Source organism: Telmatherina bonti (genome assembly GCF_933228915.1).
Source record: "Telmatherina bonti genome assembly, chromosome: 9".
NCBI lineage: Eukaryota > Metazoa > Chordata > Actinopteri > Atheriniformes > Telmatherinidae > Telmatherina > Telmatherina bonti.
The window spans coordinates 26,260,520-26,279,602 of NC_136627.1; the positions used below are offsets into that span (position 1 = coordinate 26,260,520).

General features: G+C 40.0%; 1 protein-coding gene across 1 annotated transcript in view; it reads right to left on the bottom strand.

Moving 5' to 3' along the window:
• Positions 1-12,463, bottom strand: part of LOC306760207 (CD166 antigen homolog A-like) — a gene marked incomplete at both ends in the record, with an annotated part of 43,053 nt that extends 30,590 nt beyond the window's left edge. The window contains one exon of the mRNA XM_079246006.1: positions 12,403-12,463. Coding sequence (XP_079102132.1) covers positions 12,403-12,463 — 61 coding nt within the window. The remainder of the gene's footprint in view (positions 1-12,402) is intronic.
• Positions 12,464-19,083: the final 6,620 nt, after the last annotated feature.

Here is a 19,083-nt window from a genome sequence, read left to right on the forward strand (position 1 = left end):
GGTTTATTATTGGCGATAAGGATGCACTGCAGCACAAGAAGGAAAGTAGGCTGGCTGGTCCTGGAACAGTTGGACAATTCATTGATTTTTTTAGATCAACAGAAAACAAACATTTTGTCAAGAGTCACAGTTTGTGTCATTTATCAGACAAAAATGCCTAATATAGCCCTGTAAGTATTTTCTCCCATGTAACTGTAAACTGAAAAAAATAAATTTAAAAAAAACACAAAGAAATAATCTTGACTTCTGGAGAATGAGAAACGGTGCACACCTTTTTCTGGCATTCCATAAACCAAAATATTTCTCAGGAAATAGCCGATTAGTTTCTGGTGAAAATGACAGTCGTGTCAACCAGGATTGATCACTTTAGACTGACCTGTCAACTGGTTTCCCACATTTTTACTAATATGTTTTCTGCACATTAATGCAGGAAAAGATGTTTTAAATGAAGCACCTCCTATACACTCAGCACATGCAGCAGAGTGAACATCACAGCTGAGCAGATGGTGATGTGGAGTCAAGCGGTGCCTTTATGATGCCAAGTACATAATAAAATACATTACCACTAAGTTAATAAACAAATTCATATTGCATTTTTGGCTGCCAAAAACATTGTTATGGTAATGGAACTATAAAATCTGGCTCTACATGGTCCTGCAAAAAAAAAACCAGACTGAATACAGGAGTTGCAAATAAAGGGGAAAAAAGCAGCAAATAACCATTAATAAAGTTGAGATTATTTAGAATTTGTGTCTATATGATGACCAAACTTTCAGTGATTCATTTTTCAGTTTTGTCTGTTTAATGTTTTATCAAACGCAAATGTCAAACATTCTTTCAGACAACACTTTTCTTTGTTTTATGTCATTGTTAATAACATATTTGAGGGGAATTTAGACCGGAGACAAAATAAAGCTGCACAACTACTGTTTTCTCCATCATTTTTTGACTGAAATAACAGTACATATTGATAATGACAATACCTATTATTTTGCAGCTCTCCTTTGCACAACATAGTGCATTATGCAAATAGAAAGAGGCTCTATAGGAGGGTTGAGATAGAAACATCCACTAAACCATCAGAACACAAGCCCTCTCCTCCTGCTGGGAGTGATTTAAAAAAAAAAAAAAAAATCAGTATTGAGATATTAGCTCAGCTTAGCCCAGCAGCTACAGATTCAACTATTTACACAACATCACCCTGCTTTTGTTCAAGCAATTGCCTGTCTGCCTGAACCACGAAAGCTGTCTGTGTTGTAAAAGCAGCCCCACCCAGTCAGTCCCTGCCCCCACACTTTCCATAGCAGAGGATCCTTTGAACATTTTTACCTTATTGGTCTTTAGGGAGCAGTTGTGCTTACTATTATGCTATCTGTATGGCCATAATACAATATCATGTGATGCCAATCAAACTTGCTGCCACAACACAATCTGGCTGAGGGTAAATTGATCCTTGCAACAAAACCACATGCAGCACTGACCAGGGCAATGTAAAGTTGACAGTACATGGGTAAACAAGACTAGATCCACTAGTCAGCCTTTCAGTGCTGTACAGCATCATGCTTGGAGTTATTTTTCTCAATTCAAGTCAAATGATTTATTAAAACATGTGCAAAGGTTTAATTAACACAAAGCCTACATTTCTGTGTCAATGCCGGCCTTGGTAAGCAACAGGAAGCATTCGCAGGAAGATATTAACACTTGTTCAGGAGATAATGTGTTGCTTTCCTCCCTAGCAATGGTCAAAACGAGGCTGATACTCTCACACTTGTTGGGCAAAAAGTGGTGTGTATGCTGTTGCACACTCATAATGACAGAGCTGACCTTCTAACCCTTCCCAGTGAAACAGAGCAGGCAACGTTCTCCATTCCAATAAGCCTGGTTGGTATTAGGAAAGCATGACGGTTTCAAATTGTGTCCTGTTCCAGCTTTTGGCTCGAGGGGGGTCCTAAAGCCTTTGCTGGCTAAACAGAGCAAAGAGTGGTGGGAGGAATACATGGAATGCAGATAATACATACAAAGGATTATGTACCTGCTTGCACATCAAATCTGTGTGGCTTCACATTTAATACCCATGGACCAACGTCTGCTTTGATGAAGTGCTGTAAAAGGCCTGAGATTAACATGCACTCATACGCCACTGAGTCTTCCTTCAGCTTCAAGACTTTCAGATTTACAATGCAGCATTACTGTTAGCACGAACTAGACTGGAGGTTTTATTACAGGAAACTCCAAAAGCTTCAGAGTAGTTTTTCTTCACAATGAATTTGTGTGTTCTATAAAAGGGAATTGTTCTCTTATGTGCTGTAAATTCACTTACATGCAAAAGACAATTTGTTTTTTCATGACAAGGTCACAGATAGTGCTTCTGTTGTTTTTCCAATGCAAGAAACAGATAAAAGAATCACAACAAATCCAATCTTGCTCTTTTGTTTATGCCTTCCTTTTGCTTCTGCAAAATGAGATAACCACTCTCCGTTTATATAATTTAGCATATGTCACACTGACTCCGGGTACACAGGACATTTAATAATTTCATTAGCAATGGCTATTACATTTTCTTCTTCCATCATGACATGAGGAGATGCTATGCATCAAGGTAAGTGCTTTTAACCATCCACCCTGCTGTTGCACTATTTCACCAACCCCCTCTGCCTCATGTCCTGTACAGTGCATCCCAAACATGAGTGGAAAAAGCCCTGCAGATATGTCTGATAGTGAGATTTTCTGCCAGCAGTAAAGTTCATTCCCCCCTCCAAAAAAAAGCCAATGAGCAAAAATGTACCAGCACTTCTTTTCAACCCCTTAAAGATGTTCAAAATACCTGCAATGTGCCTCGAAGAGCTCAGCGGTAAAAGCTTCCAAGGGAATTTTCTGCACAGGCTTTCCCCCTTCAAGCAAACCGAGTCAACCCACTGTTCAGAGAGCTTTAAAACAAAGATCTGCTTCTATTGCAGGCTCAGATAAAAAAAACAAAAAAAAAAAACAGCTATGGGGTAAGAGTAGGTATGAAAAAATAGGAAGACTATCAAAAGCATTGATAATAATTAGGAATAATAACTAAGTTTAAGCAGAGGTAGATTTTGAATGAGTAGGACTTTATTTTTCAAAAAGGTCAAAGTTTTCTGGAAGAAGACAGATTATCGCCACTGAAGTTGACATCTAATGTAAGAAATAAACCAAGATTTGTAAATGTTAATGTTGCTTTTTTTGTTTTTATCACCAATTTGTTGGAAGATCCTGCACTGTATGAAAACTTGTCTACACTGATCTACAAGTTATCTCTTTATTTGCCATTATAGGAAGCTGAAGTTTGCACAGTAGTCACTTTGATGGTTTTATGACTTTTACATCCTCTTCATGACAAACAGTCTTGACAGACAAATATTATTACCCATGTAGGCAGCTGCAATACAATGCTGTATAAATGCTGCATTATGATCACGATCATGTTAATGTTAATATAAAACATTTGGACATTCAGAAGTACATCATGTGCGATATTTGCTTGTGCATCTGGGTTATAGCCAGTCAATTTACACTAAAATATATTAGAATTTGATTGTCTATTCTTGGCACCTGGGACAACAGTCAAATTTAAGGTAAAATGTGATCATATGAATTCATAAACTATACTTTTGAGCCTTACTAACAACCGTAAAGCTCATGAAATCATAAAATTACTAAATGAATCAAAAGTAATCAACTGTAGCAAAAAGCATTTTATTAAAAGAGTGCTAACATACATGGTAGTACACAGCAGTACTTGGCATTTCCACCAGGTGGAGCCTCTTACGATTTAACATCTTGAGGTAACAGCAAGAGACAAAACTCTCCTGCCTGTCTGTTAACTGTGTTAATCAGGTTAAACGTGTATTAAGTTTAAACAGTGCACAGATTTTCTAGTATCGGAGCATTTTTTGAATACCGCATGTGCATTTTATTGACCCCCAGAGTATACAAAATATGAATGTACCTGTAGACTCCAACAACAGGACTAACATCAACATGAACTTTTATGAATGTGTAAAAAATATATCCATAGAGTTTTCTTCTAAATGAACTATTACTGTTTATCATTTATGTGGCAGACCATTTTGATTACATTTTGAACCCTTTTGAAAATGAGCTGGTACGAGCTGAGGCATCTTCTTACTCCTGCATCCTACTATTAAGTCAAAGCTTTGAATTTGAACTCAAATATCTTGCTAAAGCCTCAAAAACCTAAAGGTACAAAAGAAAGTAGTACAGCTTTGAGAGGCATGGCTCAACTTTTCCAGAGTAAATGAGATTATAAGTCTGCAATCTTCCTTACTGTAATATTGTTTGAGCAAATAAATGTTCTAAAAAAAAAAGTTGGTCCTACAGAAATTCTTTGTTAAGAGTCACAAGTCAGTCTGATTCATCCATTACTTTCATTAAAAACCTTAAAATACCTTTGATTATTACTTTTCAGATATGTGTATGTTCTTTCTATGAAATGTTTTCAAACAGGAAAGATTGCAGATTATTTTCCGTTAATTCAAAGGTTAAATCCTGTTTAACTCAATAATCTTAAACTTCCTCAGCTACTCAGCAGGCACAGTTAGTTTACAGTAAATGGAGGATAAAATCACTCATTTAGCAAACAAGTGTTATTATGTTACAAGCTTTGAGAAACGTTTAAAAGGTAATTTGATTTTTTTTATTAATAATCATTTATATATGTATGTATTCATTCAAACATTGCTATATTTCTACTTTTTGACACATAACTTTCTATCTTTTTTATAAACATATAATTTATCTTTTTTATCTCGTCTTGTTCAAGGTTAAGGCTTTATTTTTTTCGCCCAGGCTTGTCTTTTGTTCCTATCTACTGTATATTTTAAATGTGCAAATTGAAATGAACAATGATAATGAACAATTTGTCACTGTTTTCTGATGAGTTCAGGAAACTCCTTGAGCTGTAATGAAAATTCTCATTACTCGAAGACGGAGTCTTGACAGCTTTGGTGACACTTTCCCTTTCCACACCGTGGAAAATCATCCGTTTGTCTAATGCAAATATTCACAACCAAACTCTGCAATTCGCGTTTGCATGCAGCTGAAAGCAGCAGGGAATAAAATCCCCAGCTTTCAAACACAAAATGACTTTAAAATATAAGTTCTTCTTGGCTGTCAATGTCTTGAGCCTGTTGTTAATATAATAAACATGCATACAGGCACATGTAATGGCTTGAGATATGAAAACACATTAGCTACCAGACATTTCAATAAGAAAGGTATTCATCCAAGCCTGATATGTGAAGAAATGCTGCCCAGGGCAGAAAGGGAACAAAGTTAGTGACTTATTTGAAACCTACTGGGTAATATTACCCTCCGAACAAACATGTCTGTAAGAACAAATTGTGGCTGTGATGTTGTCTTGGTTTGGAGAGCCAGTTTGTATTGGCTCTGTTTATATGAACGCAATGAGCGTGCTCTGGCAAGTCCCCCACAATGAGACAGGTAATCCTGAGATTTCCTTGCTAAAAGTGTAGAAAATCTCAGCTGCTTCCCGCTACACATCACATTCTTTTGTGGAGTTCTCACTGTTAGTTCTTCAGTCGATCTAACCCTGAAAAGAGTCATTAGATGAAAATTAAAAGGAGCATTGTGAGTTAGTACTAAAAGTCAAACCCTTTAAAGTTCATATGGCAACATCTTTGATAGCCAGACTTGTCAGGCATGGCAAGAATGAAAGTTTTATTAAACAGGGCCAAGTATTAATGAGATATTTGGGATCGTAATGCAGTATAGACACCAGAAGTACATCAATGCAAAATTAGCTCTTTATTATTAATGCATGTCTGATAAAGGATAGTCAGTTGAAATATATATATTAAATTCGATCTGTGGCGTGTGTAGTGCTTAGAAATTTCCCCCTCAAGTATACAACTGCTACTGACCTATTAAGGTGCCCCATTAGAATTAAGTATTGCATCCAATTACCAGACAAGCATCTCTTCACCTCGCTTCTAAGGTCTGGCAGTGGAGCAGCTGAATACTTAACAGCAGTGCAGAGTGTTTTATCGGTAATATCTAACACATTCACAAGTCGAGCACCAGCCAAAGCATTGCTTATGGGGTAACAGTCATGCAAAAACCCACCGCTTGACTTCTCAGAATAAAACGGAGATTGAATGAGAAGAAAAAATGCTGCTCCTGTAACTAATGAGACAGTCTCAAGTCACTAAAAGCTGTTGTGAGGATTATATTTCTCCATACTTAATCATGTTTTTTCTAAGATGTCTCACATTGGGAAAGTCATGCCCTGAGGCCAGAGAGGAAGTCTTAACTTTTCATAGACTGAATGCAAAAAGGCCCTGCTTTCAGTCAAGAGAGGAAACAAGAATTATGACTTATGTAGCCAGTTACTTTTTCTTTTCTTTTTATCTTATTTTTCCTTGAACCTTTCTCTGGTTTAAAGCTACTTGGGGAAAAAAAGAACTTTACAATTAAAACATGTGAATACGTTTTTATCCAACAATCAAGCAAAGTTGAAATATTTATTCTGCTTTAACAAACTGACTCCAAGAGGCCCTCACATTATTCACAAGAAAGACTAAATACGATCTTATCTCCATGTCATGAGTTGTGCCAAGAATTCATTTTAAACCATAATCCCTAAATGTCTAAATGTGTAGAAATGGGTCAGTCATTTTATCCTGTGTAGTATTTGCTACTTTGACCCAACCAGAAGGACAGGTTTTTAATTGCAACCAAAGATACACTTTCAACCTCCTGTTAAAAAAGAGAGTCTCTCTGAATGAGAACTCCTGTCTCCTACAAGTTCAACCGTAGCAGTATGATCATAGATAGCTTCAGGCTATGCAGACTGCTGCTGCAGCTTGCGAAAGAAAGGATGGTGGACATCAGCACCACACAAAGAACCAGCTTTTAAAATGGCAAGAATGTGAATACTGAGGTCAAATCTTCACACAAAAACGTTCTGTTGGGTCCCAAGGGCGGGACATGATAGAGAGCAGCACAATGTTTCATGAATCAAAAACTGGCAAGGCAGCATCAAACTGAATGGAGCAACTTCTTTGTTTTGCCAAAGAGCTTTGGAGCCAACAGAGGGTGATTCAGACATGACTATGAAGACAAAACTCTGTCATTTTATTAGCTGCCTGGAGGCTCGAAATGAATGTTTCACCTTTTGCACAAAAGCTGTGTCAGCTTGCCTAAATCTGTTGAACCTAAGATACCGTAAAAATAAAGGTTTGATTCAATAGAAGCCTCCTGTCCTGCTGTGACTCTCGTAAATACGCAGAAATAATAACTTTATGGGAGCACGGGTATATCAAAGGTTCACCACTGACCCCCTTTATGGGTCAATAAGAGAACCTGGTACAGCATGTTGTCTGCAGTGGTGCTGCTTTGTCTTGTTATATCTATAAGATAAATTGTAATGAGAATAAGGAGCCCATTAAATGTAATTTACAGAAACAAAGGTGGCATTAGCACCCATCCTGCAGCTTCCTACATATACATGTGCCAGTTTGTAGTATTCCTTGGATGCAGAGGGCAAATCATTACCATTACAGTTAATGGAGGCCGCTCAGAGAATTCAAAACAGAGCAATGACTCTAATGGGGAATTTGAACAAAGATCCAGGCCCTGTTAAAGCTGGGTGTGGCCACATGCTTTTCATATGGAGGAGAAACCCCCTCCCCACCTCCAGGTTGCACATGTGAAGTACAGGGGACCGGCAGCAGCAGCAGCTACTCTGCTCCCACTCCAAGGGGTGTGTGCTGTTCCATATTAATGACAAAGAGAGAAGCGGGAGCAAGAAGTCGCTATCATACTCTCATTCGTTTTAAAAAGAGCCAGCTTCACAATACAGTCGGCAGGAGTCCACAGGAGACCAGTGAAAGCTGGGGGGGGGGGGGGGGGGGTACCAATGACAAAAGACAGACACAACCTCACTTTTTTGTCCTCGAAACAAGGGCTGCCCAATTTCAGACTGCCGTTTGTCTTTCACCAAAACCAAGGCTAGCTTCATGCATTTCAATGGGAGTATTCCTGCATAAAGAAAGAAGCACCACTGCATAGCACAGTCATCTCTCTCCTGTTGTTCAGTCTTTCTTTAAATCTGAAACAATAGAACTCCGGTCCCTCCCCTTGGACAACAGATAAACCACTACTTTGCAAGGAAGGGCAACGAACCTGAGTGCGATCAAGAGAATGCGGACGAGGCCAAAAGAAAAGTGAGACGTTAGGCCTGTGTTGGTAAAACATCATAAAGCTGACGCGCGTCTCACCTCAGCATGTGAGCTGTAAAAAATCTATAAAAAGCCAATAAAGTGCTAAACTCAACCAATCTTTCTCAACCTGACCAGCAAATTACACCTGAAATGGGATGCTGAAGAGGCTATTTTACCTTAGATTATAAAAATTGAATATGCCTCACACTCTGCCTCTTAAAGTGTCTTGAGCCAATCAGCAAAGTGTAATTAAGATTCACTTGCTGCTGTTTTGCTGATAATTCCACGAGTAAAACTGTCACAGGCGAACAAAAGACCTTTTTCCTCATTGAGTCATTGCCCGAGAGTGATTACTTCTGCCACCCAAGTCTTTTCATTTTCTGAAGGCAAAGACACTCATACATCTCCCAGCTTGGGGAGTCCAGCAGAGAGGGAATTGCTCCCTGTGACATGCAGGAAACTCAGCATGTTCATGCAGTGCCTCATATTTCTTCAGTGGCATCTTGCTGCACCTAATCTAAAGGTGATGTTTGGTTTACAGATTATATTACAACCAATCTGAAAATACACTCCAGCTATTTTAGAACAGGATCAAGTAGTGAATAATGAGACCCAAAGTTATCTTTTAGCTTAACGTGAGTGATGGGAACAAGCTGTTCTTTCAACAACTGTACACACAAACAGGGATCATAAAGAGACGCCCCTCCTTCTTCGCAGCCTCGAAAAACAAACACTTCTCCACCTGTTCAGTGTCCTGCTGGGGGTGGAGAGAAGTGAGTGTCTGCACTTACTGTGTAAAGGCTGCAGAAAAGACAAAAGACCAAAAGAAATCAGCGCTATATGTCTGTATTGAACTGTGTTACATCAGGGTAACCGTTTCCTTTATTTTCACCATGTAGGAGTATGGATTACTTTACCTTTCATTTTGGGTGCTGTGTATAAATGAACAGGCCCAAGGCAGCACAGCATATGGTGAGGATGCACATGTTATAAGCATCATTCCTCTGGGGACTAGCTGATGCATCGGCCTGATTTCTTAGAATCTGGCATCCAAAGGTTTCTCTCCCCTCTCAGAAGTAGAGCAGGTTAACGATCAACTTTATTAAGAGCTTTAGACGGGCAATAAAACCTGCTCTTTGGTGCCTCATCAAAAATCTGTTCAACTTCCCCATAACCTCGAGTTATTTTTGGTTGTGTGTCAACTGTATTGTTCGTCCCTTGTAATTTAAAGCTAAAGTTACAATGATAGTAGTTATTCAACTTGATCCTTACATCCTGGCCATAAAGCTCTGCTGCCAGGGGCGCTGTTAGGAATTCTGCACCCCCTGATGGGACATGACACTGCGCTCTCCACCCAAAATGCCGCTCTAATTTACTGTACGACCTCGCCTGCCTGAACAAGCCTCTCCTGTTTGAGGAGCCTCCCTTTTCTCTCCATCAGCTGCACCTCTGCCTTCTGCTCAAACTTCCACTCATTTCTTATTCTGATCAAGGCCAGAGGAGCACAAGGTGCGCAAAAATAAGCTCGTTCCCCTCAGCGAACATCTGTCTCCTCCTTACATCTCACTTGCTTTGTACTTCTTGCGTGAGTAATAGCGTTTTTCTCACTATATACTCAGTCTTTTTCATCCAGAACATAAGTGTAGTAACAGTGTGATAATAGAAAAAGATTCCACTTCACACTTTTGCACCACACAAAGGACTGAAAGCCTTTTGAGAGCCATTATGAGCTGCCAAATTTGGGTTAAGCATCCAGCAGGATAATAACTCGTGTAGACATCCTATTTGGGAGTATTTTAAGCGTTCCTATTTCAATAAGCAAGAGGCACCATGGATTAATAGAAGATTTGTTCCTTTTGTTAGTTTAAGATGCTGTTAGTAAGATTACAAATGCTTCACAGCTCAAAAAAGCTCATCCACTTGTTTTTTTTCTTTCTTTTCTTTTTTAAATCTTTAACTTATCTTAATGTTTTCCACATAGCCGGTGTGCTGTTTAAATAATCTGGTTAATACCCAACTGTCCGAAGAGATGAAGGGTTAATCTGATATGCATAAAACGAAGGAGAGAAGCAGGGTTTCTATTGAAAGCCATGATTCGCTTGAGCTGCCATACTTCTCACGACTGGATCTGAATTTTGCATGAAGGGGCACAATAAGTCACAAAGAGATCCATCTCAAAGAGACACAACCACAAGCAGCTTTCAGTCAAGATGAGACGTGCACAAAGACACAAATGAACAATGAAGCAAAACCATGCAGGTAACTCCAGCGTGCAATGAAAGTCATTTTCTCCTCCCCCCCCTGTGAATTAACATCACATCCCGTCTGTTAGAGAGTGCAGAGTGAATGAATCTCAGGTGAAACTGTGTGACCCCCAAAACAAGAGATTAGTACATTAGCAAAGAGGAGAGCCCCACTTGCCTGACAAGTAATACCAGCTGTGACACCGAGCGCTTGCCTGTCTGCTCGGGAGAGGCAGCATGGGGGGGGGGGCATTGAGGGGCGTGGGGGATGGAGTTTAGGGAGTGAACAAAAAAAAAAAACAGATGGGTCTTTTTGGACTATTTGTTTCACGACTAACTCTGTTTTTCTGCTGTGTATGTTGGCAGCAATATCTCTTCTTTTGCAATTTGTTTCTGTAAATTTCCACTGTTGGAATGAAATTACCAAAAGCCTTCCTATCATTTTTTTTTTTACTCTTTTTACAAGTCCTGATGCTTTTTTTATTGTAAATCTAAAACTTCACAACCTCCTTCATTGGATAGATTATTCCCATGCTGAGCAAACTGGCAAGAGTTCACCTTTTGCACTCTTCTTCTCACTGTCCTGTAAGCAAACACACATGTTTTGGCCATCATTGAACACTCAACACACAGCAGCACAGATGTCCATAAAGTCCACCCTCATTACCAACTCAGAGCACTCTCCTCTAGTCTCGAGCACATGGCACTGCAGCAGCACAGCAGTGTAAAAGGACCCTAAAAGGGCTGTTCGTTTCCTCTCAAACAAACCACCTGAGCCTGACTGATAGGTGCTGCATGGTGTTAATTTACAACAAGAGGCGCCACTGTAGTGTGAGGAGGCGAAGGGGAACACGGTGGGTTCGACCTCCCCGCCCCTTCCCTATCTCAGGAAGTGTTCTGAACTTATGGCTTTGTTTGTGGTCTCGCTGAGTGATGTGAACACATGGTGTTGCTACCTGTTGGTCTGACGCAGCACACACACACAAACACACGCGCACACACACACACACACACACAAAAACTCCACAGAAGTGATATAAGAGCCTTCAAAAATGTAAAGCATTCCAAAACCACACACACACACACAAACAAGCCCCCTAAAAAAGACTGTCCATATTTTCACCCTATATTTGTTTTCACAAAACTACTAGTGTGGGGAATAATTACAAATCAGCTCTGCACGTTTGCTGAATTGGAATTAAAACTGAAGATTAAACATTAATTGCTCAAACTTAGGCCTGGTTCACTTGTGCAACCCTTTACCAACTGCCAGCATCCTGTGTGTAATTACCAGACACAGGCTGTAAGGAATACATTCCTCGCATAAGCAGCCCATAATCATAATAAATCATACAGGAAAGTCATCATTCACTTCAGCTGCCTGCTTGTTAACAACGACAGAAAACATGACAAAATGACTCATGGTGATGACATCATGGCACGAGCACAGGAGAATACTGAGTAATGACCACCTCACAGTGGCACAATAAGCACATAAGCTCTTTATGTACAAAACAAAAAAAAAAAACCTTCACATTTCAACTACAGGAGCAGTAGTTTTTCTCTGCAGACAGAAAACTGAACATTTTACAGAGCTGTAGATTATTATTATATGAAAGGAAATAACCACTTAATAAAAGGTGGTTTATAATACCAACAATTAAATACGGTTTAATATGGACTATTTTAGCCTAACAGGCACATGCAACTATACAGAGTCAAGTTGAGCCTACGACTAAAACTAACTAAAACTGTGTGAAAGCGATATAAACTTGGAATTAACACACACAGACATTCCTTTCCTTTCCGGAAATGTTGTGGATTTCCAAGTCTAAACTTGTGGAGACACCTGCAAACGGCAGGACAGACTTTTCCCTTCCCCTACCTGCGGCTCCCACCGCTGCCCAGTCACCGAGACAAAAGCTTACCTTGGTGGAGCAGCGCCGAGAAGAGGAGCGCGCGCACGCAGCTGCCGGACAACAAGTGCATCCTTGCGAGTCTCACAGATCCTCAGTCGACTCTTGTTTGATTCAGACGTTTGCTTTTCTTAATGAAAGAAAAAAAAAGAAAACTACTTAAGTTGTTTTCTAACAGGTGGATTAAATGAAACCGTTGATGGAGCAGTGGAAGCTGTGCAGTTCAGTTTGGGCTCTTCTTCCAACGTGGCATGTGCTCGGCAACCCGCGCTCACATCAGTTCTGTTGGAACAGGTAATTGCAAGGGGCTCACAGACGAGCGCGAGGGCGGAGGATGCTATCTGCAGCTCCGCCTCCGATACCCCCCCCCTACCACCACCATTACCACCATTCTCCTCCCTCTCCCTCAATGCCTGCCGCACCCCACACCACCTCGTCTACCCACACAGAAGTGCACCCCTACCCCACCTCCTTCCTTAAACCCCCCCTAACTCCCCTTGAAACTCTCATCTCAAACTCCCCATTACCCCCTCCCACCTCTTTTCCCTCATTCTCACTCAGCACATACACAAAGCACATACACATACACACATATAAGGAGAATTCTTTCATGCTAAAACAGTCTAAAGATGTGTCTATATTATATTCTATTATATTCTATTATATATATATATATATATATATATATATATATATATATATATATATATATATATATATATATTTTTTTTTTTTTTTTTTTTTTTTTTTTTTTTTTTTTTTTCTATCAGCAGCACAATGTCTGATATACTGGTAGACTCACTTCAGTGATCTGAGGAAGAGAAAAGAGGGAAGAAGAAGTAATAACAAGGTTCTGAATGTTTCAGTAATACAATAATTTAAATAGTTTTGAGAAATGATTAAAATGACTTTAGATCATCATCAAACAACCACAAACGGACAAAAAGTGCAATCTGAGAGCACAAAATCTGATGAATTCCAATTAAACCAGTTTACAATCCAGACTGATCTAATTGACCCAGTTTCTGTTTAATAAAATGAAAATATTAATGATAACAGATATAAATTGTCATGTCATGAAAAAGTTGAAGTAAACAGTCAAGCAAATCTTCATTTTGGGCAGGTATAGCTGTGTTCAAATTTGGAAAAATCTCTGCTCTTACTAGACATGCTGCAGTGCTGGCTCTCCATTTGTCAAGCTAACTATTAAAAAGTGGTTTGATTTTGCTTAAATTAGACAAGATTGTAAAAATAGTTTATTTTCTGCCTGTTTCTGAGTTTTACTACTTTTTTCAAATCTGTTGAGGATTTTCTATCATTTGTCCTCCTCTGGTTTGCTGCAGGAAACAGGAAAAAGCGCATCTTCACTGGACTCAAATGAATGGCTTGTTACAAGGCTCCTTTAGAGCTGAATCACATGTGGATGACTGAATTCAGTCATTTGATTTAGGTGTGTTGGACAAGTGACTCAATGGTTTTTTTTTTTTTTTTTTTTACTTCAGGTTACAATGTAGCCCTTATGAGAGGAAATAACATAACATTTTATAATATTTCCCAAATTAGACATTAACTCTCAGCAACACTGCAGTCCCTTGTCTCTTTGTGTGCAAACATTAACTCGCTTAACAAACATTACCCATCGTGTGACGTTCAGCTTGACTGCAGCTCAAACTAGAATTTAAAGTTAGATCGACGACTGTTCAACGTGTTTTTGTTCATGGGAGGAAGCTCCAGTGTTTCCTCTACCATGACTGCAAGCTGTGTGTCTAATATTCCTCATCGATGCAACACACCGCCATCAGGAGACACACAGTGTCAACCGCTGCCCCCCTCTGTGTCACACAGACAGGCAGCAATAATCTTTATGAAGTAAATGTCAGTGTTCTTCCCATTTACTTTTTACCACAAGTAGAGTTTTCTGCTGCTGTTCAAACAGCCAAGAAGGGAGCAAATCCTTCCAGATATCTGTGACATTGTGAAGACAATATTCAGATCGTCACCTGTTCTGCTCTGACATGCACAGAAATGCCACTTTAACAAAGGGGAAGAGTCTACTTCTGGCGTTTGCCAAGATTAGTCCATATGTGCAGATCCAGATTCAGCCTGTGGGTAGAGATTATCGGTGTACTGAGTTAGGAATCTTTGGTAAGGACTAATGTTTTTGAGGACGTGTTAAATGGCGTACCAAGTTAACTGCAGAGAGTCACGTCCTATCTATCTATCACCAGCTCAGCTGCTTAAAGTAAATATTTACCATCATAACATGATGTCACAAATTACAAAAGTTTACTAAATTCAATCAAAGGCAGCAAGAACTCAGCGAGTCTGCAGACAGTTTTCATACAGCTTTGCATTGTCTGGTAGAGCTCTGCGGTTATGGTGCTCTTGCATGATGGGATAGTGAGAGAAAAAGGGACATTATGCCTGCAAAGCCAAATATAAGAGAAGCCATTGTAGCCATAGTGACTGCAGGCAGTGATGGGGACATTGCATTCTTAGGCTCCCCAGCAGATGATGCAGAAGGAAGTCAATGGGTGACAGATGTAATAGTGGAAAATTACAGTACATTGTTCAAAATTGACACTAGAACGGGTGTTACTGGATCCCAGCTAAACTGTATGACCAATGCCAGTTCAACAAACTGATGAGTGCAACAAAGGTTCTATATGGACCAGGAGGGCCACCTCTAAAGTTTACTGGAATGTTTGCTGCCACTCTAGTACGAACAATAAGCCAACAGAAGATGAGGTTTATGTGGTGGCTGGACTTCACACACCCCTGCTAAGTAATCTTACTACCATGGCATTACAGCTGGTTGCCAGATGCAACAACCTCCGCCTTGACTCAAAAGACAGCATGAAAAGGAGTTTCCCAACATTTTTTAGGACTAAGAAAAATGGACGACGAGTGCGATATTGCAGTGAGACCAGGTGCAAAGCTTTTTCCCTTTTCAACATCCTGTTACATCTCTCTCTTGGTTCAGCTGGAGTAGAAAGGAGTCATCTCAAAGGTAGAGACACAGAATGGTGTGCTGCTATGGCAGTAGTGCCAAACACAGCGCTGGAGCGAGAATTTGTACAGATTTCACCAAATTCAACAAGAGAATGGAGAAACATCCTCAATGATCAGTTGAACAGTCCTAAGGACAGATAGCAGGTGCTAAAGTGTTCTTTAAGCTTGATGCTAATGCCAGATTTTGGCAGATTCCTCTGCCATATTCCTAATCGGACGTTACTGCCGCAATTACTTTGGGATATCGTCAGCATCTGAACACTTACAAAAGCACATGTCATGCATCCTGGAGAACCTGGAAGGCATTCTATGTAAGATGGATGATGTGCTCATCTGAAGAGCAACTCAGACAGAGCACAACAAGAGACTTAAAAGGGTGGTGTTATATTAGCAGAAAACAGGAGTCCCAGGTAGTGAGTAGTGTCCATTTTTCAAAAAGTAGAACAAAGTTTCAGAGGTAAGTAATTGCGGTATCTGGCACTTGGGGAAATTTCTTCCTCACATGGTTGAAAAAATCTGTTTCCTCAGAAATCTTCTGAGGAAGTCAGATGCATGGGCCCGGTGACCACAACAGCAACAACCTTCAATGGGCGCAAGGCAGACTTGATGATACCACCAGGATTGGCACTGTGTGACCAAAATGCTGAAACACTAGTCTAAGTGACTCCTTTCTTTAGGATTGGGATCCATGCTTCTTCAGTAACAGAACTGAGCAGACTGTAAACTGGTGGAGAGCTTAAAGAGCACTGAGTGACACCGATTAGCAATATGCTAAAGACTGGAAAAGGAGCCTTGACAACAACATGGGCCAACAGGAGATTCACAGTGTTCCTTATTGGATGAAGTTCCTTTGTGCATACAGCTTCTTCACATGCAACTCATGAGGTCTTCCTACACAATTTCATATGTAACAGCAAAAACATGGCCACTGCAGATGTACTCTCCAGAGCCCCTGTCAGCTATAAAGCAGAATGGCTCCCAGAGGAAGAAGTCAAGTATATGTGGACTCTTGTAGCAAGCCTGCCAGCTACTGAAAAGAGGCTAAAAGAACTACAGATGGATCATGACAGAGATGCTGCATCCAAGCAGAAAATGTATAGAAGGCTGGCCCAACAAATTCTCCATACTTAGAGTTTACAAGCCAATTTTATCATTTGCTGTTGAGCTCAGTTCAAAATGGTCTGCTACTTTATGGCTGCAGAATAGTAATTCTACAATGACTTAGAGCAGAGATACTGACCAAGCTACGTCAGAGCCATCTGGGAATCACCAAATGTAGTGAGAGGACAGAGCAGTTTGTTTGGTGGCCTGGTTTCAACAAAGAGCTGACAAAGCTAGGGGAGTTACATTACCAGTCATTAAAGGGAAACCCTGCAACCCACAGAGTTTCCTCCATGACTGTGGTCCACTGTTGGTGCTGAAAACAAGCATATTTGGTCATTGCAGCCTGGTTATCAAGACACTTTGAAATGGCTAAACTAACATACACAACATCTGAAGCTGTGATTGACACTTTAAATCTGTCTTTGCTTGGCGCTTGATCCCAGAAGTACTTTGCTCAGACAGTGAACCACAGTTTGCATCTGAACCTTTCAGAATATTTGCACAGGATTGGGGCTTCAGACATGTGACATCCAGCCCTCATTTCTCAGAGTCATGGGGAGGCAAAGTGAATGGTAAGGACTATTAAAGGGCTTCTGAAGAAGCAGCGCTATCTTTACCCTGTCCCCATACAGCTGCCACCATGTGATTATGCATGGGTAATGGAAAAAATAAGAGGTGCACAGTATTCTTTGCAGTGAGGACACAAAGGTAATATATCATCAACACACCTAGCGTCGACCTGTGAAGGAGCAGATACCTCCCATCAATACGCAAATCAACTGACCCACCCACTGGCTTGCCAGAAACCAGTTTCTGTCTGCATTCTTCCTGGGATAGAAACTACACCCGTCTCTCCTGTCATCCACAATGACCAGCAGTCTATACCGCCGAAGAGGCATCTTCCAATCACAGTCAGCATACCACCAAGGCACCTCAAAGATCTCATAGACTTAAAACTGAATGAAAAAAGAGGGAGAATACACCACAATCATGTGGAGCAGTCTACCCCAACCTCATGTTAAATGCATAGTTTCAAAATAAGAAAAGAAAAAGAGCAAATTATGGAGTGTTAAAAAAACCCAACACAAAACATGTTATTTGCAGCGCTGACAGTTCTGTGAGCCAAAGTTTGGTGAGGACAAATATATTAACTAAAGCACTTAGTGAACTGCACAAAAGTCATGTTCTCTATCATTTATGATTATTTATAACATATAACAAAGCATTTTACGATCCACTGAAGTTATTTGAAAGTAACAACATATAAATGCAAAGTTGTAATGGTAAAAGTAAAGTAAAGAACTGAGACTTACATTTATAATCCAGCTTACTACTTTTGTACATTTTACTTTCTCACTTCACTGCATCTAACGTGCACTGTCTCACACTTTTACAGATGCACACACTCATGCTGAGCTGTATTTTCAGTCAACCCCCACCAGGAAAGCGTCGTGCTGCTTTTTTGCCCCCCAGGCAGAGGGAACATAAGGCTGATAGTAAAGCAGCCATAGGGTAGTTAATTATAATAAAGAAATGTCCACATTAATAATTAAGTCATGATTAATTATTAAAATCCTTGCTCATATTTCCTTCCTTTTCAATTATTTCACAAAACATTCAAGAGCAGCAGCAGGAAATACATAATGGCTATTTATTAATTAGAATTAATAACACTGAAAGAGCTTTTACTTAACTGCACTTCCCTTCATTTGGCTCTGTGCATTGCCATCAGTTGTTTGCATCTACTTGCAAACCATGACTTGCACTGCAGGTTATAAGTGTACACAAGTTCTAAAGATATAACACACTCTAAAACTAATATAACAGTGACCATTTCTCAGAGTTGATATCAGAAGTAGGTAAAAATAACATCAGAGCATGTAAAATGTCATTAAAACCATAGTTGCTGCAGCTGAAATGATTTACCACTGTGCTGTAACTGCATGATCATGCTTGTCTGATCACAGAATGTGTGTGTTTGTGCTTAAACCCCAGTGTGTGTTGGGTGTGTTGGAGGAGAAATCTGTTGGGGTGAAGAAGTAAGTATTCCTCACCCTGGGTGTGAAATTCATGAAGGCCTGTGATGGTTTGTGCAAATGGAGTGAGGGCACAGGCTGTGAAAACCTAATGCAATTTGATTAGAAGTTAACCGCAAAGCAATATTTTTCCTGCCTCAGTGCACCAAGAGAAAAAAAAAAAGGGGGAGTAGTTGCTTCTTTTTTGTGTTTGTGAGTGTGTTGAAAGTGAATGAGAGTGACTGATGACCAAGCCTGGAGCTGTGAGTTCAATTACCAAACAATAACAACTCTGTCATAATTGGGATTTCAGGTGAAGTTGCACAAGGACTAAATACTGAAAAGAAAAACAACCAGTGAGATGCTTGTGCTAAAACTTTATGTCATGCTTTCTCCCTTTTTCTGGAATAAACGCAGCTGAAGCTGTGGTTGATTTTATATTCACAGGAGAGCATTTTCAGTCAGTCCCCATGACTCGAGAGGGAGATTACACAGAGAATAATGAATTACAATATATCATGTCATAGTGGAGAAACTGTACCAGCTCCCGCTGTCTTTTATT